Source organism: Pieris napi, chromosome 16 (assembly GCF_905475465.1).
Source record: "Pieris napi chromosome 16, ilPieNapi1.2, whole genome shotgun sequence".
In the NCBI taxonomy this organism is placed as follows: Eukaryota; Metazoa; Arthropoda; class Insecta; order Lepidoptera; family Pieridae; genus Pieris; species Pieris napi.
The window spans coordinates 5,453,424-5,478,905 of record NC_062249.1 but is presented as its reverse complement, the minus strand read 5'-3'; the positions used below and the strand labels follow the sequence as shown (position 1 = coordinate 5,478,905).

Genomic DNA, 25,482 nt, shown 5'->3' with positions numbered 1-25,482 from the left:
CAATACAAGAACTACATAATGCAAAAGTGACACACACACATCTTACTGTGCATTAAATAAATATCTATTAAACGAACGTAATTTGGCGATGAGGGTAGATTTGTAAAAAATACAATTAACGATATAAAATTTGCTATTAAGTTAGACATTACAGCAACAATCTTTCCTTGCGAAAGCCCCAAGCCCCTACAACTGCTGAATATAGGTTAAGATTTAAGATATTGCAGTTTCTCGTAAAGCGAGGGTGACAGTGACGGGCGGAAATCATGAAAAATTGCGTTTTTTGTTTGACATTCGCCGCCCGCCCAGCATCTGGGGCGATTAATATCAGGAGCAGTTACGAAACTAGCTTCTACATTTTAGTGAACATGTTCTAAATTTAAAAAAATAATTCTATTAAGTTTATAATTCAGTATATATGTCACCGTAAAATTGTAAACACCGTTAGATTGTAATCTATCACGCGAGATTATAAACTGTCGAAAGATTGTGAACCTCAACGAACTGCTTACAATTTAACGTATTATTATTCGGTAGTTATATGAAATTATTGGGAAGTAAAATTAATCTGTAATTGACCAAAGAAGTTTGAATGATAACTAAGTTAGTGTAGTACAATCTACCGAATAATAATACGTTAAATTGTAAACAGTAAGCTGAGGTTCACAATCTTTCGACAGTTTATAATCTCGCGAGATAGATTACAATCTAACGGTTTTTACAATTTTACGTTGACATATATAATCGAACGCGTACCCATTTTCAAGGTACACAAATATTCTAGTAACGTGAAAGAAAGCGCCAGGAAAATGCAGAAACATTCTCGAAAAACTTAATAAGAATTTGCGCCCTCACAGTTTTTTGTCCTTACACATCTGTACCGCTGAAAAAATGGCTGAAAAACAGCTTCCGCAGTAATCTACTAGATGGCGGTACATTACTAAATGTAGTGAAATCGTATCAGACAAAAAGGGACTGGACATTTATTATTTGCCTTATGAAATATATAGGTACTTATTTTTTTATTGGGAATTTAATACAAATAAAATAATTACTGTTATTAATATTAATATTTTTTATAATCTTAATATTTATTATTATATTATATTATAGCCAGGGCTATATTAAATATAAGTTAAAATTCTTATATGAAACAATAAGTATTTGGTCTCTTCTGTATGAAATACATTAAGAAATCATGTATACTTAATCATTGTTGCCATAAAAATTTAATATTTTATCTTAAATTTGAGTTACTATAAATGTATACGAATAGGTTTATCATAATTTCAAGGAAATTGTTTAATTTATTTTGTGGGTTATAGCTAATCCTTTGTCCTAAAAATTCAAAGCCGATCAGCAGCCAGAGTAATTTATAACCCAGTCTTAGGTCATTCACTCAATTTTATAACAGAATCCACGTTCGAACTCCACCACATCGCTTTGCATAGTGGCGAAAAAAATACTCTCTTCAAGATACAACCCTAGACAATTAAAAAGTCCTCCCAACTAAGGGTTATCACCGAAACGGGACCCATTCAAATCCGCCGGCTTATATCCAACCCTTTACTGCGCATGACGCTATACATAAGTAGGTAAAGGAAAAAAACACAAATTTATACCGGGCAAATTTTAAACCTATACTTTTTTTTCCTCTCCAGCATTTTTATGTCGATCCTGTCTGTGTGTGCGTTGTGCCACTTTTAATTACGTATCGACTTAATTTCCCTGCGAAACGGGTTGTATCAAGACTGAAGGAGTTAAATTTTTGATAGAACCATACGTTCTTTCGGTTCAAATGTTTTCTCGAAGGTTATGTTGTTTTAGTTTCGGTGGGAAAATGGAATGTGCGTTTTGTGTTTGAATTTCGAACTATTTTAGTGGAGTGTGATGGATACGTTACGTTCGAAGATGTGACCAAGGTATAGTGAATTATTTGGATGGATTGTCGTTAAGCACGGATAGACACCTGTTGATTATGCGTGTTTGGGTATCGCGTGCCTCATAAATTATGATAAACGTTTGCACATAATGTTATTTAGAAATCATATGCGTATATTTCTGGCTATAAACGACTTTTTGTATTCAATTGCTTTTTGTGTTGTTTATACACGTTTAAACATAATCATTGCTCTAGATTAATTCTATTGACATAAAGACGAATTACACAATACATATTAAACACTTTACATAGTAACTTATAGGTACGTAGTATATAAGTGTAAAGTTAACAGTATTAAATCAATTTCCCAAAAAAAATAACCAATATGACACATAATATATATAACTAAATTTTAATTTGAACCAAAGGACATATATACGAAGATATTGTGCCAAAAGCTCACGTTAAGTTTCGTTTATCTAGACTGCAGTAGTTTCCTAAAATTTCGGCAAGATGGCGTTTTCCAGTATTAGAAATATACACGATTTTAATTACGGTATTTATTTATTTCCCCACTAGCGCCATTAATTATAATACTTTGGTGGGTTTAATTTTAAAGCAAGGTTTTTGGGTGTTTTGACAGAAATGAGGTCATTACAGCCGTACTGAGAGTGGTTATATTGTCTCTATTGGAGAATTAACTGAATGAAGAAAATTAACAAAATTTAATGCTCAATTAGTTCTCGCGTGTGCGTTGCCCGACATTTGTGAATTGGTACACTCTTTTCTTTAAGGACCCTAAAGCGAATTGATTCGGAAATACTTCAGTGGACAGCTGGTTTCACTGCCTTAAGAAACGCCCCAAACCATCAAAGCAAAATGTATCATGACTTAATTTTTTTTGTACATAGTAAATTACACCTCATAAATTAGCAATAAAGTCGCCATTACGATGCAAGACTTCAAAAAATTAAAATCTAGTTATAATTGTATAGACTAACCTAATATTCATGAAAACTAAATCAGTGTAATTGCACTCAACGTAAAGTACACTTTTGTCTCTTTCTATCAAATCGTGTTTACACTCTGACGAAAAAAGACAGATGAATACTTTGGTTGAAACTGTATTATTTTTTATGAATAAAGATAAAATGGGTTAAATTGTTGTTATACTAGCTGTGTCCCGCAGTTGACCTGTGTTCACTCAATCTTAGCATGATATCATAAGACTTTCATCAATATATCGGCTATCTAACACATTAAATTTGAACCACAAATTCTTCAAATTGACGCGTCTAACATACAAATACTCTTCAATTTTAATTGTCAAAAAGTATTTTAGTTACAGTTCTCCTAAATTCTATCATATTTTAAGAATACAAATATATTTTGTATATTTTAAAATTATAGAGTAGTATGCAAAGACTTCATATTGTAACAAATTTCAAATGAGATGAGACCATAAAGGGTCACCCAGACAGTGTATTTTATGGGTCAACGCCTACTGATAATAAAACCGACGTGTGTTGGGTTAACATTACTTCGATATTCTATTGTGTTATGGAATGTTGACGGGTTTATTTGTTTAAAGAAAAATAAATTTAAATCTCGATACTTTTATGTATGGGAAACAGTTGGTATGCGGTCCTTGATTACATACACATATTAACATATAGCATATCATTTCCTTCCATATGTTTTAAAGTTGTTACTGACTTTAAATGCACTTATTTAGTGGGTAAGGTCACAGGTTTCTTCATCGGCTTTTCCAAAGATATCTATCTCTAATTAATAGATACAAAACGGTACTTTTTGTAATCGGATTCTGTTGGTAACTGGTAAAATAAATTTAATAAAAATAAAAATCAATAATTTAATTAATAAATTTTCATATATGTATATATACCTTTAACGCTAGCAGCATTTCCTCACAGCCCTGCGATTCTGTAACTCTGTTAATAAACAATAAACTACAACCCCCCACCTTTTCAGAATGCCAAATCATAAAATGACTGCTTCACGACTGATTTGAGAGCGACCGCCGATGCGAAAACCGCTGTGTGAGTTCGAAAAGTGAGTTACAGAATCGCAGGGCTGTACTGCGATACTTATTCGTTGGTGCGTTATGGCACCAACTTAAATCTTTAATTAGCGCCTGTAGACTTGAACCCCACAGCCCAACTCTCTTCTCCAAAGAGAACAAAATCGAAGTTAGAGGAAATATTCTTGTATTTGAGTCGTTTAACATTTGGTTTTACTTTACGAACATTCTCTATATTCCACATGTTTGGCATGTAGCCACGAAAAAGATAGGCTAAGTAAAAAAAATTTAAGGCGAAACGAAGTATAATATAAAAAACTTGACTTGGACGATAAAGCCAACTTGTTTCAACTCTAAATATATTGAAATTTATCTTAATTTATAGTCTATAATACAATTTATCTTCAGTACAAAAAATCCCGGAATCAGTCAGTGTGGTCACACACAGTTATTACAAATATAAAAATCTTTTAATAATCAAACATTTTCTCAGCAAACAAAAATTGGACACAACTCATAAATTCCTCAGTTATTGACAATGCATATGTAAAATATTATGAGTCGTAAATTATATTTTTAAGATCCAATACAATAGAAAATACATTGTTCTCTTTATTATTTGAACAGACTTTAAAAAGGCTTTATTTTGATAAGTAATTAATGTAACACTAATTGTAACGTTATCATTATAGACCCGAATTTTTAAAGTATGCTATGGCCTATAACATAACCAGTCTTTAAACTAGGTTTGTTCGTCTCTTCTGACAAATTGTCTTTGCAATGATGACAAGAGACTGATCAATGTTTTAGTTGGATTAGTGCAATAGACTAGGTTTTAACCCATTGAAAATCCAATAAACGAAGGTGTACAATTAGGGGTATTTTGTTTTTTGGAGTTTACTCCTTAAGAAACGATTTGAGTTATAAGGCCCGGTACGGAAATTTAATGAGTAAAATCAAGTGTAAAAAGAAAAGTTGAGGCGTTATGTAGAAAGAGACAAACATATATATCTGTAGGATTGAACGTGTAAAAGAATGAGATGGAATACATTACATAGACTTTTCTATTTTGAATTCACGTTTTGACAGCCACGTTACAACATTGTCAGTGTTGACAGGTGTAAAAAATAAAAGTAGATTGTCTAGCGTACCATAGAGTTTTGTCAATAGTAATGGTCAGTGAAATTAAAACTAAATTATATTGTTTTGTAACATACTTTATGTAAAGTATGTTGAAGTAATATAAATAATCCGAATAATTACAGATATATGTAACTTTCTCTTATCATTTTAACAGATGCGTTCATTTACCCTTTTTTTCTATTCGATATATTATATACGATATATATCATAATTATCGTTCGTAAGGAGTAAACTCCAATCGTGCGTCGTAGCTGACACACACACTTTTTTTTTAAATATTTTTTTAAATATTAATTCAAACGGTGCCGTTGATATAATTATTATAAATAGTCAAGGGTGCAAGAAATCAAATGAAATAATTTATCTAAAACATTTTAAGCTGGCATAAGCCACACTAGAGACAGTGAAGAAAAACAAAACACTATCAACTAATACAGAAATTCGTTCCGCATCCGAGCTTCCGTTTTTTTACAGTGTATACTTTTAATGATTTTTATTATATTGTTTTGGGAGGCTAATGATGATTGTTCGGCGTAATACAGTGGTTATTATAAAACAGCGGATTTTTTGTTGGCCAAATTGAATGGAGCCTAATGGAGTGGTTCTTAGAATTTTGTTTTAAGATTAAAGTTGATGGGAGTCTGATATTACGCCCTGTTCCAATTTAGATACGATTTGTCGGTTTCATATTGAATGAAATTGGTTTTTGATATGGGTGCGTTTTGATATTTTGCGCGGAAGGATGTGTACTAATTAAATTACATGAGAGCTTATTTGAGGTTTAGGTAATATACCTAGACATAAAATAGGGATACCCAAAGCTTTTGTAGTAATAGCTGTAATTGTAAGTCAATAATATATTTAAATTCCACTACAGATTTTTCTTGCTATAAACAAGAATGAATCGCAAAATATGTTGCTAAGCACAAAACTCAAACACGGCTGGACTACTTCGAGTTTTTTTTTAAATTTATTCCTTGAACTATGAGAAAAAAATTAAAAGAGAAAGCATTAAAAAATGTTTTATTTAATACTTAGGTTTTTATTCCGGAAAAGCGAACAGTCTCTATAGGGTAACATAGCTAAATGTTCCTTTTCTTATGTAATAGGAGGCAAACCTCCGCGTGATACCGCGCTAGATACTAAAAAAGTAGCCTATGTAAGAAAAATATTTACGGCGAAACGAAGATTTAGTTTTTGATATAATGTAACCTCATTATATTCAAAAACTAAATCAGTCCAAATATCCTTTCCCTACTTAAATTTTCAAACTGCAAGACCCCCCCCCACCCCTCTTGTGGAAACCCACAAGAAAAGCCATACTTTAGCTACTTACTGTTTTAACGAGAATATACATATTTCAACGTTATACATTAGGTATAGCACATTACACGTAAAATACCGTACATACATAGATATGAGAATTTTCTATTCCATAAAGAAGTTCTCTAATGCATTATCCGAAACTATAAGTTATAGCAAGAAAAATGGCGCGGACGGTCTGAAGAAAAGGTATTAAAATATTTATTGTCTTCGTGGTTATAATTATTTATTTATAGTTTAAAAAAGGTATATATTTGTATATTTCAAAGGCTATATACGCTTTCTTAAAGCGTTTTTTCTGACTCTAAGTACATGATGTTTATCAACAGTCATATCATGATTATGATGCGGAAAAGCAATATTTAGGAATAATCTTAAGAATTTACAGAAAACAAAAGTTTTTTTTAGTTTTTTTATTCGCGTAGTATTAGATCCCGGAAAACTTAAACGCATAGCAACGCAAGGCATAAAGCTAAACCTTTTTTTAACATACTTATTTCTATTTTTTATTATTGTCCCTTCGACTGTTTACATGTTTAAATTGCTTTGCAGTTTTTTCTAAGTAACTTTATGTCATGCACTTCTTGCTCTCACATGTAGTTGCTTGGAAGATATAGGTCGAAACCATTAAGACCGCCAGTTGCCTTGTTTTTTTTTTTTTTTTTGTTCTGTTTTCTGTATTACTACAACGTAGTGTTAATAAAAAAAAATTTATAGAGACAGTGCTTCTTATATATTAGCCTATATATATATAATGAAGAATTAATACCTATAAAATATATTATGTTGTATACTTAATTATTCATATAAAAATATAGTATCCAATATATATTATACAATATACATATATATATTTATTCCGAAAAAAATGCACAAACACATAATTGGAAGCAAGAAGTAAGGAGAGCAAAAAATCGAAATGTACCTACGTGAGATTGGTACGATATTTTCAGCTGTTTGAAATCCTTTGAAATAAATTCATAGAATATTTTATATTTTCTGACCGTACGAGGCTCTATGGATACACTCGGCGTCAAAGAAATGTAAACGAATTTATTTTTGTTATATAAATATTTTTGGGATACATACATCTAGTCTACACATTATAAATATTTGACAGACATATTCATAAATGAATAGGCCTTAATTAGTATATGTTTTGTTCTTCATTTTTAAATTTAAATTGACCGTATTCAACTAAGACCGATTCGTTGACGACCAAACTCTTTTCGAGCGGCTTGATCCTTTGGTGTCGCGTAGTGATGTGGACTCTCTTTGCATCTTCTATCGCATGTACTATAGGGAATGTTCAGGGGAGTTATTCAGATTAATACCTGCAGCTGAGTTTCGACATCAGACGTCGAGACCTAAAATGAAATTCCACCCGATCACCTCGACGTCCGTCGTTCCACAACTGAGCGTTTTTAAGGCAGATTTTGCTGCGCACCACCACTAAGTGGAATCAGCTGCCCACTGGCATATTTTCGAACCAATTCGACTTAGGGCCCTTCAAGAAAAGAGCGTACCAATTAATAAAAAACCGGCATTCCACTCGCTAGCCCTCTGGCTTTGAAAGTGTCTGAGGGCGGCGGTATCACTTAACATCAGGTGAGCCTCCTGTCCCTTTGCCCCCTATTCTATAAAAAAAAGACTTAGGTTTTTCGATTATACTGTAGTTTTAACGAAAATTAAAAGGTGTTGATAGGTGATAGTAAGGTCCATAAGTTCCTTATTATAGACACTATATTTTTTGTTCTTAGAAATAATTTATTAGTGCCTGTAGAAGAAACTGTACAGTGTTGGCCTAGTATCTCCAGCATGTGACTCTCATACCTGAGGTCGTAGGTTCAAGCCCCGGCTGTGGACTAATGGACTTTCTGTCTAGACATCGTGAGGAAAGCGGCTTGGCTTAGATTTAAAAAGTGTGTGAACAAGACGGCGTGTATCAGGCATAAAAAATATAAAGATATCTGAGGCCCAGACCTAAACATGTAGGGCTAGTGGTTTTTTAGATGACACATTATGAAACACACACAAAAAAAATTATGAAATAGGAAACTTAATTTGCCCAGTAGTGTTTATGTCGTTCTAGAACGAAAATGTAGTAAGTGCGATATGAGTTGCACGATGTATGTGCAAGCTATATATGTGTGTGTAACACAGATATTGCAAAACAAGACAACCTTAAATTACTTTAATATGATTTTTGATTCACTACAATACAAAACCTTAGTAAGAAATCAATAAAATGTTTTTACTCAACTTGTTGATACGAACACATTCTATTGTATATAAAAATTTGTTTCAATAAAAACGTTTTATATAAGTTACATAATGTATAAATACCTTTCTTAACTACCTCCGTAACTCAACAGTTTATAGGACATAAGATATAGTTTGACAGATCACAAAACAGACTCAAAAAATTGTCTGAACAAAACATATGTAGACAATACTCTTGTAAGATAGAAAATACTCTTGTAAGATAGAAAATACTCTTGTAAGATAGAAAATACTCTTATAAGATAGAAAATACTCATTCGTGTTGTATGAATTTGGCCTTTAATAATAATAATTTTGGCTCATCCAGTCTAGTGCTCATTTCTAATATCAACGTCAATACTTCATACGAGAAGGTGCACGGCACACATACACCATACGTCTGATGCGCTCTACGAATATTCCATATCAGAAAACTATGGAGCCGGTAGCCAATTTTTTTTTTAAGTTAATATATATAGTTATTTCTTTAAATGCGGTCTGATGTCTGGTTTTAGTGGTTACAGGAATTGTATTAAACTAATTCAAATGTTTTATTATAGTTCAATACTTATTCAAGTTATAACACCATAAAAACATATTTTTTTTATACGTTTATACCGACTCGATAGTTTAAAATATAAATTCTATAATACTATTCGACTCCATTCATTTCTCTACGAACAGATGCACACAAATGCAGCCTCCACCTGTGTGCGAGCTCGTCTTGAGAATAATATATTTTTGTTGCTTTATATATTTTTTACTGTATTTTTATATCTTACCTCCGTATCTCAAGTTTTTCTTCAGTTTCGTTCACAAATTTTATATTCAAAAGATATTTTAAGGTAAAACATCTCTTTGATATGTGAATATAATGATGTATTTTCGTATAAAGCTTGTCGTTTTTAATTAATATAGTATGTTTTTGTATTTAACTATGATATTGTGACAATAGTATAGCGGTCACGGTGACTCAATAGGTTGAACACGCTGTATAGTTCGATTGGGGGATTAATGTACCAGCTTGGAAGTACGCTATGAAATAAAATCAGGTCAAATTGATAACCTCCTTCGATATTTTGAAGTCGGTTAAATTATTGATTGAATATGTTTTATAATTAATTATTGTCTAACGTATGGAACTTTGCATAGTTCGGAATTATTTAAATCACATTTAAGACACTTGCAACCAGCCACTTCTTGATACAAGGAACAAAGCACCAAGCTAGAAATATATAGATATTGTATAATGATTTCAGAGTAACATCATTATATCAAAGAATTAATTAAGTGGCAATCTTTCCCACCAAGCCAAATTTGAGTCGTTTGAATGATGTTTCATCATAAAAAAATCAATCCGTGCAAAGTCTAGAAAGATAGTGCATGCATCACGCCAACATCACATAGTTTATTATATTTTTCTAGGTCGAACAGCGTCTTGGCAGAACAATAGCTGATATGCATATATTTGTCAATTTAACACTTTTCTTATAACCCATATAGACACTAGCTTCGCAATAAATATTTTCAGGAGTGGTTAGAAAAATTTTAACTAAAAAGTTAGTAGTGCTAAGATTATTATAGGTAAATTTTTCGAGCAAAGAACGAATTATGAATATGATAAAATATTAATAGAACACGTAGATACAATACTTGACACAATATTCACTTATAAAACAATAATTACATACAATAATATATTATATTAGAAATTTCATCTGTAATATAAAATTAGCTTATCTAAAGTCCAATGTCCCACACGATTACTATACTATGTAAAATGTAACTACAGTAATTAAATTTACATTCAAAGATGATAATAAAAAGTGGCGATCAAATAAATTTAAAAACAATTGAAAATTTACGTCTTCATAACGTTGCTTACAAGAACTTAGAAGTCCACAATGTATAAATATATCTTCTATAACGAATAGACAAGCACAGACATCAAATAATATTTCTCAACGTTCCTCGGTTTAATAAAAAACCTTTAAAAATAAAGAAAAACCATAAAAGCAGCCGTCTTGCGATGCGTTATCATTTTTATATGTCCCCCTCAACCCTTTCCACCCCCCTCCTTCCTAGATACACACACATAAAACATCTATCTATAAATGGGTTAAAGAAAAATGTGTCTACCTGAAAACGTACGATGCATGCATTTTTTTATTCCCCTTACATTTTCTTTCCATCCGCGATTCTCATATCGCCGATATAAAACTGAAAAATACATTTAAAAACAACAAGTAAAAATTACCTTTATTAAGCAAAGGATAAAGGCGAAAATACCGTGGCGCAGTGCAAAAAACAGAGCACCACTACAAGAAAATTTCGCTCGCATACACGAAGCCGAGCCGTTTAGAAAAAAAAATAAAACACACACATATAAATTGCATGCAGTTCGAAAGGGATGCACTCAGAGTCATAAAATACGCACACAGGTGCAAACGCTCACACATAAGTGCAATCACGATGCATACATGTATGACGTTAACACACTGCCGCGTCTAAGAAAACTTTCCATGTGTTGTGGAAATGCTTTTCCTTGCACCAACCTCTCGGGAAGAGTTTCATAGCGAATACCTCGCGGTAAAGACATCTCGTTCTTAAAAATTCAATTTCTTCACAAAATAAATTTAAAACACTATCTAATAAGAATAATCTACTCGAATTAAAAACACTCTTCACCTGTATTTCGGAGCGCGTTTCAAATTCAAAAGTGTCAAAAAGCGTTTTAGTTTACGCGCCAAATTAGTGATGGACTAATGTCGATTGTCGACAATTTGATTGCATCGTTGGCGTTAATAGGCACGTGGCAGTGATGTAAATGTGTGCATTAATGAGTGTTTAGATGTGCGCGTTTTGTCTCTGTAGATCGTTAATAAGTGTGTGTTAAACTCACATGAATCATTCATAGATTAGTCGTAAATTATATACGGATATATCAAGTTAAAAAATTATAAACGTTTATTAAAAACCATTTATGAATAAAAAGATAACACGTAATCTAATTTTTTCGAATATTCATGAAATCGTAGACCATTGCTTTTCATGATTACAGTCACACACGTGATTTTAAAACCGTTTAGTTATTATACAGGAAAATTTTCTTTTTCGTTATAGTACTGTTACATGTTAGATTTTAATACCTATAAAAATATATATTAGTCTTATAAGAAAACCCCTACTTTGCTTATTAAAACTGTAAGCACTAAGCTATGTTGCTATCTATTTAACAAAGAATTTTTTTTTATTTAAACTGTTAATGTACTATAAAAAGTGCTATTGTTAAAATTTATCCATTAATAGTATATCCTAGTACTGAGCCTCTTGCTTTCGTAATTTAATTTGTTAACAACTCATTTAAGGAAGCATTTAGCAAATTCCAATAGTTTGAGCCTATTTTTATATAAAGCTATACAGAAGGGCTTAAGAAATCGTTAATCCTTAAAAAAACAACTCAAATAAAAACAAATATCTGGTTAATTTTAATTCTCAGAAAATGTTTAATGGCTTAGACGCCATACTAGAGACTATTATACTAGAGAGAATACTAAGATTTCATGTTACGTTGAAATTATAAATTGAATAACGGCTTTTATGAGTGAAATGCAATATCTATTTCACCCAGCATAAAGGTATTTTAGTGCAGACGACCTACTCTACTTCTGGCAATCGATGTTTTTATTTTAGGATCTGAGTTTCTTCTAAATGTCGCTTAAAGATTCTTAATTTAGTTTTATTATCCCGCGAACTTCGTATCGCCTTAATATGATTTACTTAGCCTACCTTTTTAGTACATACCAACATATGGAACATTTTGCTATGCTACGCCATAGAGACTGTTCGCTTTTCCGGAATAAAACCAATTTTAATTTTCCTCTTCATAAAAACCTTCCTCAGTGTTGAATATATTCCATATTAAAAAATACTTGAATTGGTTCAGCCGTCTTCGAGTTTTGCGCTTAGCAACATATTTTTTTAGCAACGATTCATTTTTATTTATGTAGATTCATACAAAAATTTTCAATAATTATTTCAAAGAAATATTTTAGATATGGAAATCATATAAAATTATACAATTGGAAAAGTTTTGTAGTTCTTAAGAAACTTTATCAGTTTTTGGCAATGTCCGGGCTGATTCATAATACTTGAACTTTTTGTAGATGAGGCAAAGTTACCCGATATCAGTTTTCAGTTATTATTTATATAATATATATTATATAGTAAAAATAATTGTAGATAGAATGGTGATAGAACTAAGTTTTTTGTAATACCTTGAGGTAACAATTTTATTGAGTTATCCATCTGGTTTTGTTTTGGCCCTTATAAATATAGTTTATCAATCTTAAAAACCAAAACTCTTGCTTCGATTTAAGTATTAAAAGGTAACAAAAATCCTTCTTTCTTTATAAATGATGGACTGTGATCAAAACTTGCAGAGCTTATTTTTATAAAGGTTTATAATTAAAGGTTACATGATATTATGACTGCTTACAACTTTTAAACGATGCAGTGTTATATTGCACTGCTCACGCCGGACCATCACTCGTTTTTATTCCAACAACGATGCAATCAATAACTTTGTTATACGTTATCCGATACCTATAAATATTACCAAATAGAAACCGTTTCTTATAAGAAATTACGAAACGGGTGAAGATTGTACAACCTCAATATGAATAAAATGATTTCAGTTACGGTCCAGCCACCTCCTAATCCAACGATAGTTCCTATACTTACCTAAACTTTAATGAAGAAATATCTATTTTGTTTTTAAATATAGACTAGATTATATTAGAATAAGTGCGAGTGCCAATAATGTCTGTGACTCTATCTAATATTTACGTAAAGAAAAATTTCCCAATGAAGCGAGAATTTGAAGATTTTAATGAAGATAAGGACGCCGAAGCTTTCAGTGACGAAAACGAGTCAAGTGATGTAGAAAATTCAAATGATAATGCGAACACAGCTTTAGATTACTCTGAGAATACACTGTCATTGAATCCTGTTGCTGACTACATTAAGAAAGAATTCCTACCAGATTTTGACTTTAATCCGTTTAGAAATCAAAATATTTTTAAAGATGGCTTCCAAAATGCTAGGACACCGTTTTTATTACCATCTCAATTATACAAAAGCTTTTTGGCGACACTCGGAAAGAGACGAAGAAATGTTACAGACTGTTATTCATTGTATTCGAGAAATATGTTGTTTTCTAATGGATTCGGGTTCGAAGTGTCTGATGATGAGAATGGTGAACGAACTGCTGACTCGCCGGATGAGGTAACTCTATGTAAAAAATATGAGAAACAGTTAAAAAATAAAAGGTTAATATATACAAAAACACTCCCTTCAACTGTTAAAACATAAAACTTACACTACTATATTATTAATATATAATGTATTGTATTAGTATATAATACTAATAAGCCTCTCATTCTCATTAGTATTGATTTGACAGTTCCTTATTAGACTTTTCTCTTCATATATTTGGTTTTAGCGAATCTAATAAGTTTTAAGTAAAATAAGTTTTAACATTTTCCCCATGTTTTTGTCCACAAACTATTCCTAAAAAATCAAAAACTTAATCAAAAAATGTGTGCCGTCACGGGACGCCTGGCAGATGTGAAACATCGACATTATTTTATAAAAGTAATATTCAGAAAAGAACAAATTGTGATAGGAACTAAATATGTCATAATGATAAAATAAAATATTACGATTTTTTTTCAGATAACGATGACTATTTATTTAATTAATTTCAAATCGTGACTACTTAATTCGTTTAATCAGTGACTTCGAAATACATACACCGTACACACTACTGCATATAGACTGTATATATACCATCATATAGCGTGGCCACGCGTCGCCACGCCAGAAATCGGTTTTACGTGCAAAATATTTTACCCGTCTGCTTTTTAGCTGGAGCCGAAATTTAATTGTTTTTATTAATGCATACTATAGTATAGTACTGGAATTATAATGTGTTGAAAAATGTAAGCCTCTTAATGACTTGGTTTTTAGAGGCTTTCGCGCAAGGTGGTGTGGGCAATTAGCACATTTTTTGATGCAAACAATTAATACTAGTATTGTTCCAGAAGGCGGGTGCATCATCAGCCTTCGTGTGGAGTGGAGGGGGAGTCACGGGGGGTGGGGGGCAGGAGCAACAGCAACAGACCAGTGTGCCCACAGGTAAGTGTTCTAGTAAGTTTTATTTCTTATTAGGCATGAGTTGGTAAGACAAAATTTCTCAAAAAGTACAAGTTAAACTGAAGCAGGGACACGAATGAAAGCAAATCCATTTGAGTTGATCGCTTCGTATGCCAATTATGAAAGATATGCATTTTATTTTAAATAATCACGATTGATCAGTAATTTACACGGGAGTTTAACCTCGACGATAGCAGTATGAAGGAGTAATTTATGTATTTGTATGTTGTTTATACACATAAACGTTGTCCTTTTTCCAATCATATTAATTAGCCAATAATTCATCGATTTTTTTTTTATTTGTTCTGTTAATTAATTACTGGTGGAAAATAGATACTGAATCACACCACGTTATTACAGACGAATATTATTCATAATCTTGACTGATTTTCAGATCATCTGTTCATCACAGCATAAATACAATTTGGCGAACAAAAACGTATATATATAATTGATGTCTATATTTAAGCAGACAAAGATATGTCCACATAGTTATAGTTAAAACGCTGCAATAACACAGATTTTTATGATGAGACCTAGATAGATATCTATTCAGACAATGACAGAAACAATTATGAATTAATTCTTTGATAATCTATTAGGCACTTCTGGTGGTGGCGGCGCTCAGGGCCTGGTACACTGGATGTCGGTGATGGCTGAACATATGGGAGGGGGTCATGACCCCTCCCACTACGCTCTACCCCCCTGGAATAATGGTGCTGTTGATGTAAGTACTATAGTCTTATTAAAGATACCTTAAAGCGGGCCATAGACGGACCGCATGTTGCAGCCGATACCGACTGCTCTAAGCGGTCGCTGCACGGCGATCTGCAGTTTCCATACTAAATTCATATTCGCAATACACGGACCGCTCAAGCAGTTCCTGAGCAAACGGCATGTTGCAGTCGGTCTTGACTGCAACATGCAGTACGTCTATGGCCCGCTTTAGATTAGATGTACCAACATACTGAGTAGATTCGAACGTCATAATATATTTGTTATAGTGGTTTTATACTAAGTTTTATTCTACATTAAGAGTCTTAGAACTGCCTCTTTTAGGGCGTATGTTTAGTTTATTTTGTTAAATACAACGCCAATAAGCAATGTTTATTAGGTATTACGAGTATTAGGTAAATTAGGAAATTACTAATAGGTAGACTATATTTGTAAATATGTGGACTAATACAAATTAAAAAAATCTAATGAGGTTTAAGAAAACCGTGAAAATATCACTATGTTACTACGCGCAAAACTCGAAGACGGCTGGAACTTTCGTAAACTCTAAGGAAGGTTTGTATAGAGGGCAAAATTGGAAAAGAGCCTACTTAAAAAAAATGTATTAAGGTGAAACGAATTTCGCGGGGGCTAGCTTATAATTAATTAAACATTGCATTGAAGCTAAATACATAATAAAAGGACTTATGACCTAATATTAATTACCTTAACTTAATATTATCTTATAGTTCCGGCGGAAATTGAACCCATCCTAGTTTAATTTAATTTACAATATACAAAAAATTTCTTATGCTTATAAAAACAATGCTAAAATTATCAGATTAGACTAACCACTGTTTAAAGCTAAACTGCAGTTTAAACTATAATTAACACGTAACTGAAGTTAATTGCCGCATTATAATATACATTTACATACAGCGAAGTTTAACTTAGCTATTAAATACAGGCGGTTAAATACTTGTTAATTTATTCTTAACATAGCTTACAAATTGTATTTAAATGGGTAATTAATTTACCAATTACCTGATTTAAACTTAAACGTTTCTTGAGCTTTGGTTTCGTAACCGCGTTTTAATATCGGAGTAGTTTTGTCAATTTTTATGAACATATTTTTATAATAATTCAAAATTATAAAGTTGTCCCTTGGTTTCATGTTAGAATGGACAGTTGGACACATAAGATGTCTAGAAGAAGAACTAATTAGTAACCTACATTAATGGGTTACTAATATTATTTTAAAACGTGTACGCCAGAAAAGGAAAAACACTTTTAAAGTAATTAAAAACAGAACATAAATGCAGGTCTATAGAAATTACTTATATATTTAAAAAAGGAACACTTTTTTATTCTTGGTTATTCCTTTTTCAAAAACAGTCCTTTTAACCGACTACAAAAGCCGAAGAATTAGTGAAGTGACTAAACAAACGTGTATTTTTTGTATAATGTCAAAAAAATATTAGAAATGGCACACGGCAGTAAAAGCGCTAAGTTTCGTTTCTGTTTCTAAGATGTCCCGAAGATGTTCCTAAGAAGATGGTACGTTTTGTAATGTTGATAATAGTGTTTTTTTTTTTTTTTTTAACGACAATTCACACCAATTGACCTAGTCCCATGCTAAGCTGGTGAAGCTTGTGTTATGGGTACTAGGCAACGGATATACATACATATTATAGATAGATAGACATATAAATACATATTTAAACACCCAAGACTTAGGTCTTGGGTCTTGCACAACACCAAATCTATCTCAGCCGGGGATCGAACCCAGGACCCATGGATTCGCAGTCATGGGTACTAACCACTAGACCAATGAGTCGTCAAGTTACACTAGTTTAAAAACTGTTAAGGTATTCGTACCATATCACTGCGCTAAAAATATCGTTTCTTCTACGTGAATGAAATTATAAATGCTTAACTGACAATTTCTCACGCAAATAAACGAAATGGATCATTTGAAAAAAATCGCGTGTCGCCTACTAAATAGGTCTAGTTTAATTCTAAACGCATCATTAACGCTGCATAATGTAACCGATAAAGTAGCCTCTTTGCCATAGCTAATAAGGACTATATTATGCAATTTTTTTACCCTTCTATTATTCTTTATAGATATAAAACCTTATGTGAATGAAATAAGACCTATTTTGGTTTGAAATGAAGTGTGTCGGATTAGGAACTATCATATTGATGTGATTAATTTTTGATTTTAGAATTTTTGCATAATCATGGGAATGGGGTAGCGACTAATGACATCATTAATTTGTGATTTTTTATTTAAATCCTGGGAAATTTATTTTAAAGAATCACGCAGATTCATATGGAAGATGCATATAGGAATAAGTTTACATATAATTAAATGTACAGCATTCAACATAATATTATTACCTATAATATATTTTGTACCAGAATACAATTTACAGTGTTTTTTTTTAAACTTGCGTCAATTTAAGAATGTACTATACCTACGATGTTGGAGAGACAGTATCTTTCTTCATACTCAAGTTGCTGCATTGATATTTATGAAATTGTAAAATTTTATCTTTAATATTTCACCGAACCATATTAGCTTTAGCAATTTTTTGTCGGCTAATAAATGTTCATGAAATGATAGATTGTGTAGATTTTTTATGTTTAATAACCCCACACTGCACAAGTATAAGATCAAGTAGGCGACGGAAGCTAGTATTTTGAAAATCTTGGAACCTCTGAAATTGTCATCATTAACTAAAAAAAATTATTTTACTTTACACGCATCAGTTAACGTTGTCCATTAGCCAAATAACTTACTTTTAAATTAATGTTTAAAATTATATTTCGCTTAATTCATTATTGATTAGTATATCAATATACACTACTATAAACGTTACAACTAGTGGCATACAAAACAAAAGGTAATTAGAAACTTACTAATCCCACCCTTTAATCAAAAACTAGACTTTGACGATTTTGACTCCCGTATGACACAAACCCATACATTTTTCAAAATACAAAAGGCCTTTTCTTTGAGGCCAAAGAAATGGTTAAATATAAAAAATATCCTATTATCAAAGTGAGCATAATACTATTACGTAATAATATTGCAACAACATTTATACGGCTAAGGAAAAGTATGGATTTAACTGATATTATACAAAATAACCACACTGTTACTCTAAGAGAGAAATAAATAAATAATAGTTTAAAAAAACTAGAACACACGCTTTATATAGAAAACTAAACTAAATAAATATAGTTTAAAAAAACTAAAAAACACGCTTTTAAAGCACATCAAACTAAAAAGTGAATCGCTCTGTGCTATATTTTTCGTCTATCATCGTTCGTACCTATATCTATTTTTTAGTTAAATTTTTTTCATTTTTTTTTCGGATTATTGCATTGTCATAGATCTTTGACAGGTGCGCAAAGTTTAAATTAAATCTTTCCGTTAAAAGTGGTTCAAAATCGAGTCCGAAGGAGTCGGTTTCATACATACATACAGGTGAAGCTAATATAAAGCGTATAAAAAAAAGCCTCAAAATGTTTGTACCAAAAAACAGCGTACCAATATGCATGGGTTAGAGAAGAGTTACAGCGGCTGTTTTTTGTGTAGTGCATTGTGCCTTCCATAAACAATATATGCCAGAAGATTAATTAGCTAAAATTCTTTACTTCATCATACAGATTCTGATTGACAACTTTCGAATCTCGCGTGAATTAGTACAGTTATTACTCTGATATACGCGTGTTAATAAACAAAGTATGTTTATGATACCAAGGAATCGGAACATCACGGACTCACATTCTTTTCTACTAATTTTTAATATTTTTAAAAATTGCGTTTTTATTCGCTTTTATTACCACCGGTAAAGGCGTCTATCGCACAGTATTGTTTTTATATTTTATTTCTACTTTTATTGGGTAAAGCTTAAATTTTTATACGAATTTCCATCAAATTTCAATCTTGAAATTTTGCAAAGAAATAACAATCTCAATCATTAGTCTCCATGCGTTGTTTAAATAAAACTGGTGAAAATATCGAATTCAATTGCGGACATACATATAGGTCCAAAAACCTCTCCCACTTATTGATGTAAGTCGTAGTTCATATATTCGAATCTGGGAAATGCATAAATAGATTCTTCTATAATGTACACCGTAAACAATGGCTAGTACGACGAAATATCGTGAAACCCATGACTTATAAAAAGAGTCAGAGAAAAGACAGCGTATAGTATGACTTCCATATATGAAAATCCAATACGACTACGTGTGTCAAAAGCGGAGGTTTATCTATACTTATATTATAAAGAGGAAATGTTTGATTTTTTGTTTGTTTGAAATGAATAGCCTCCGAAACTACTGGATCGATTTCAAAAATTCTTTCACCGTTGGCAAGCTACACTATTCCCGAGATATAGGCTATGTTTCATTTTCAAAAAAATAGGGATGCTTACTAAAACTTGAATAATCTAACCCAAGGTGTAAAAAAATAAACAAAACACTTCCTTCAATCGCTTCCGCTGCGAAAACTATTAATGATAGAATAAAATGATGTACTAACATTTTTCAGGACACATCACTATCTATAAAAAATGTCGCGACAGCATGTCTCTATCTTTTATAGTTACGTCACAATAAGCGTCATTTTATTTAAAAAAAAATATTAAAATACCACCGCCACATTCGTACCTAGGTTTCCTTATCGTATATTGATCCTTATCAAAATAAATACCAACGTTTCACATAAGCTACAATTTAATGCCATAACCACCAAAAAAGCACGGTGGATTGGTGTTCTCCTGCCGTTTCTCTTGAATAGTTGACTACTATGTAATATAACAAAAATCTTAGCCACAGCAACGCTTGGCCGAGTCTACTAGTTTATTATAAAGCAATACAAAATAATCTAAGTGTGAGAATTAATGCTCTAACAATGACTCCTGTATGTCAAAATTAAATATATTTTTGTTTTTATTTATTAGACTAAGCGCTAAGTTTCGTTTCAGAATCTTACCATTAGAGGAATTCTTACTCCAAGAAACGTAAGCACAGTAACGCAAGTAAAACGAACGATATGTTTAAAACGTTTATCTTGTCTTCCTAAAGGAAGGAAGATTGGTGATTTTTACACCCTTCGTACGAAGAATCAATAAATAACATGTGTACTGGCCCTTCACACTTACTAACAATACCGCATACAGCTCAATGTTGACTGAGTTACGCGAAAAAAATTGCCAATAGAGTCATTGTTCTGATATAACGATATTTTGATGAGTCAAAAAAACGCCTTTCTTAGGGTAGTATTGTGCGATCTAAGATTAATGCACAATCAGAAATTTTGTTGATTTCTTGGTTTATAATACAAGTATTGTATCCCAAAAAATTCTAGATTTGGGGATCTGAAATTTAATTTTCGTCATTATATTTCTTAAATTTCTTATTATAATCTATAGTTTACTAGCTGTACCCCGCCACGCTTCGCCTAGGCACATTGTGATTGAATGGTTGAGAAATGAGAAACAAAACAAAGAATACATTTCATATAAGTTTAATTTTGCAATACTTGTGGAAAAAAAAAATACATCACAAAACCACCCTTGATACGGATTATATATCATGCTAAAATTTCAGCCCGATCGGTGCAGAGCTTTTCGAGTTTTTGAAGCGTACACAAACCAACAGAACATTTCTATATATATAGATTGTCACCCTTTGTCGCTTTTAATTAAATCAAAACTATCTAGGTTAGATTTACTTTAGACACCTAAAGCAACCAGTGGTTACGATTGACCCAAAGGTCGTATATGGGTTTTTATATACTAACAATTACAAGTCCGAATAATCTACGTAAGAACGGCGTCTCATACTAAAACAATATATAGGTTGGTTGGCATAAAACAGACTGTGTCCTTAGCTACATTGAGGGGACAGAACATCCCCCGCTTTGCCCATTGAAACACTTTGAGATACCGGTGTCGTTTGTAAAATCCTCGTTGCTCTACATTATTAAGATTTTCGTAGAATACAGAGGAAAACGCACTTTTATCGGATGCGAAATAAACTATACATATTATAGTATTGACTACAAAAAGATTCAAATTCACACACAAGATTAATAGCAATCAGTCAACCGTCATGAATCGATTAAAAATTTAACAATTATATTTAGCGTCTTAATTACGAAACGTCAAAATCGATTTCTCCCTTGAGTATATTTGAATAAGAATTAATCGTTCATACAAAAGCTTTGTTCTTCAACCCTTTGTATTATATGCACTACGTTTTATCTTACCAAAATGTATCAGCCCTCAAACAAATTACATACATAATCATCAATGAATGTGGAAGCGTTGAAAAAAATTGTACGCTTGATTTAATAAGCATTTATTATCTTTTATATTAGTTTAATTGTTTCCAAGACAGATGCAGTACACGCAAAAGTCCTGCGGGCATTTGTATTGTATCTTACTAAGTTTAAGTCATCTGTAATTTGTTAAATAACCGCCGACATTTAGCATGCTGATTGCTAAAGATTCGATTCCCGGTGAAACAATCGTTTCAATAAGAAAGGAAATTTGTGAAAATGCTATACACTTCTAATGTCTACGCTGTAAGCCGTTTCAGGCTTTTCTGTTTGATTAAAAAAATCAATTAATTTAATCTCATACAATAAAAGTACTGCAACAATATTAGTACTTATTAAATGGTAGAAGTTTTTATATATTTCAGTAACCTTGTATTGAAATAATATAACATTGTATTCAGTAACAAAACCATTTCACTCAGTTAAATTAACCTTAAAACAAAGTAAATTAACCATTTGGTTTGTCCAAGAAGTAACAATGGCTCGATCACACATCCACGGTGTCCACAATTTTGACAGTCGGGAGACCGGTCTGGGAAGATTAATGGATGCTCTACTCATCGCCGTAATGACGCCCTCTTCGTGCGGTCTAATGACACTCACTATTGTGGCTAGCTTTTACGATATCCACGGATAAATCTTAGACCAGACAAGGTTTTCATTCTCATATATAAAATATCATTTTCACATACTTCATTCATAATTATCTTTTTTTAATAAAATGTAATGTTTAATAAAATAAACATTATCTCAGAAGATTTGTGACATTGACAGAAAATTCTTAAACAAGAAGGCATGCATTTTTTATATGAATCACATAACTATTCAATTACTTTATTAAAATATCAAAGCAACGTTTTGCGTTAAAATAGTTTCTCCGAATACACCAAATCCTATTCCGCCTAACGCCGAACGTGTGGTCACCGGGCATCCTTGGTTAATGTCTTTGCCGTAGCGAAAAAAAGCCCAGCGTGTTTATCTTGGCTGAGACGTAGTCGTTGCGAATTGCCCCAAGTTTCGGCCCCTAATCGATTTTGGCCGGGACAAGTCTAATTTGGTGGATTAATCGCGGACACCCTAGCGTTCTAATTTCCTTGTTTATTGTAAACGATAATGCGCTTTGTCCTATTGTTTTATGTTATCACTTTCCTGTATGGCCTATTCAGAGTCAAAGAAGCTATTTGCTAAATATTCTTCTTGCTATCCACGCTTCGATATTTAGTTCTTGGTTTTACTGGCACGGAAAAAACAATTGTAAAATTATCAGTCGTCGATTCATATTTATGATTTTAAAATTAATTTAAAATTATTACGATCAATTTCAACAAACACTTCGACCGGTCAACTTCAATTACAACGTTTTGCGGTACTTAAACCATAGACAACATTATGTCAGCTGTCCACCAATCCATTTGCAGCCTGCATGTTTCGTCAGGCGAGTTGTTCTGGTCTCTTCAAGGCGCCTTCGGGTGCATCGCGAATTACCCATATATGTCCCACCACCTCCATTTCAAGGTCACGATCTTAGTAACTACATATGTTGTTAATAAATATTTTTATATAACATAACTTACCAATTTACGCGAAAGCATTAAAACCGAACCGCTCCTTTTATCCTATCAGATCCAACAAAATAAAAATCGGACCATCAGTTCTCAAGTTATAAATGCTGACCCAACTATGTTCTATATATATATACATATATAGGTTAGCATTTTTTTTCCATTTTTATGATTATATTTAATAATTTTATGACTTGTAGATTTTCAACTCTACATATATATATACTAATCACATTTAATAAATTCTATACATTATACATTGAAATAAATAACTAACCTTAACATAAACTAAAATATATTATTAAAAGGAGTCCCTTTAGGCAAGGTTAAAATGGATTAGCAATTTGGATATAAAATAATTAAATTGTTAGATTGTAATGTAAAGAATAAAGGATGCAAGAAACAGCAGTCTCACTTAATATTATCCAGTAACAGAAATATTATTGGTTCGAAAACTGCGTAAGAAACCTTCGTATAAAATTTTATATCTACATGAAAAGACGTGCGCAAACTAAAATCTATACTCCAGCAGCGTTCTAGTACAATAAAATAGTTTCGTCATTTTATTGCTTCGTTCTTCACCTTTGCAAAACTTGGAGTCCGCTGGGTGATGTCCTATATACTTTTATAGCACGTCTGTGAGACTCTGATTTTAAAGATTACTTTTTATTGACTTTCTTTTGAAACCAAGAAAACACACGCTCTATATATTATTATATAACTTATATTAATTCTTACGGAAATATTAAAGAAATATAAGCATGTAACTTACCAAACATGCTTAAGCATAAGTTTTCTCCTACAGGCTTGGGAAGGAAATGCTTTCAGGATGCTATTAGAACTAAAGCGTCAGAGACCAAATCTTTTTTTAATTTCTTTCTTTCCTTTTGTAAATAGCAGGATTGGATTATTAAATATGAAATAAAGTGTACACTGTAATATAGTAAAATTATCAGAGATTAATTATTATACATCATAATTTTTTTTTTAACATATAAGTTCTGTTAATAGATTTTTTTTTAAAGACAATTCACACCAATTGACCTAGTCCCATGCTAAGCTGGTGAAGCTTGTGTTGTGGGTACTAGGCAACGGATATACATACATATTATAAACATATAAATACATATTTAAACACCCAAGACCAAAGCACAACACCAAATGCTCACATCGATGTTCGTCTCAGCCGGGGATCGAACCCGGGACCCATGGATTCGCAGTGAGGGGTACTAGACCAATGAGTCGTCTGAATGTATATGAATGTATCGCGAACGTTTCACGTATAAAAATGTTATCGAATAAATCATTTTTTTAACCACCTCACCCTTTTTAAAAATACGTGTGACCCCACGGCTTTAAAACAAAAATACAAAGACACGAAGACATGTTAATAAAAAATTAAAAAATATTAACCGATAAATTATCAACGTATACAATATTTTGATGTACGGTAGTATGATATAGTCTAACGACTTATTATTGGGGACGTAAATCTTATTGTATTACCGTCTTATAGCAGGGGTGAGTAAGGGTTAAATGGATTAGACAATTTTGATACTTGCTTAAACGAGCTATTCGCTTATCATTTTTGTTGGTGAAATGCTAATTAGTATGTACCTTTGGAAGTATACTTTCAAAATTTCAAATCTTCTCTAATGAGGAAATTTCACTAAACGCACATTATATTTTGGATAAAAGTCATTATTTTGACATCTCTCAAATATTTTTGAAGTTATTTTAATAAATATCAAGCAGTATCGAGCTTGTCTTGAAAGCACACATTTTCTTGCAAGTGAAACATGTTTTAAAAGTTCTCTTTAAATATTTGAATATGCATTAAAGCATTAAGCAATACATATTGCTGCAACTACAAAAGGTGGGGCACTTCCGATTTATTAATAAGTTAATGGGATGCATATATAAATCAATGTATCCTATTTCGTAAGGAAATGCAAAATTTGATCTATTGCTTTAATGA

At 31.9% G+C, this 25,482-nt stretch overlaps 1 protein-coding gene across 3 annotated transcripts in view; it reads left to right on the top strand.

The window, feature by feature from the left end:
• LOC125057267 (zinc finger protein rotund-like) overlaps window positions 1-25,482 on the top strand; it is a 113,068-nt gene that overhangs the window by 15,024 nt on the left and 72,562 nt on the right. For 2 of the 3 annotated variants that reach the window (XM_047660855.1, XM_047660853.1), the window contains exons 2-3: window positions 14,756-14,849; window positions 15,470-15,594. In XM_047660855.1, the coding sequence (XP_047516811.1) occupies window positions 14,756-14,849; window positions 15,470-15,594 (219 nt within the window). The remainder of the gene's footprint in view (window positions 1-14,755; window positions 14,850-15,469; window positions 15,595-25,482) is intronic. The other variant, XM_047660854.1, reaches the window with a different exon arrangement.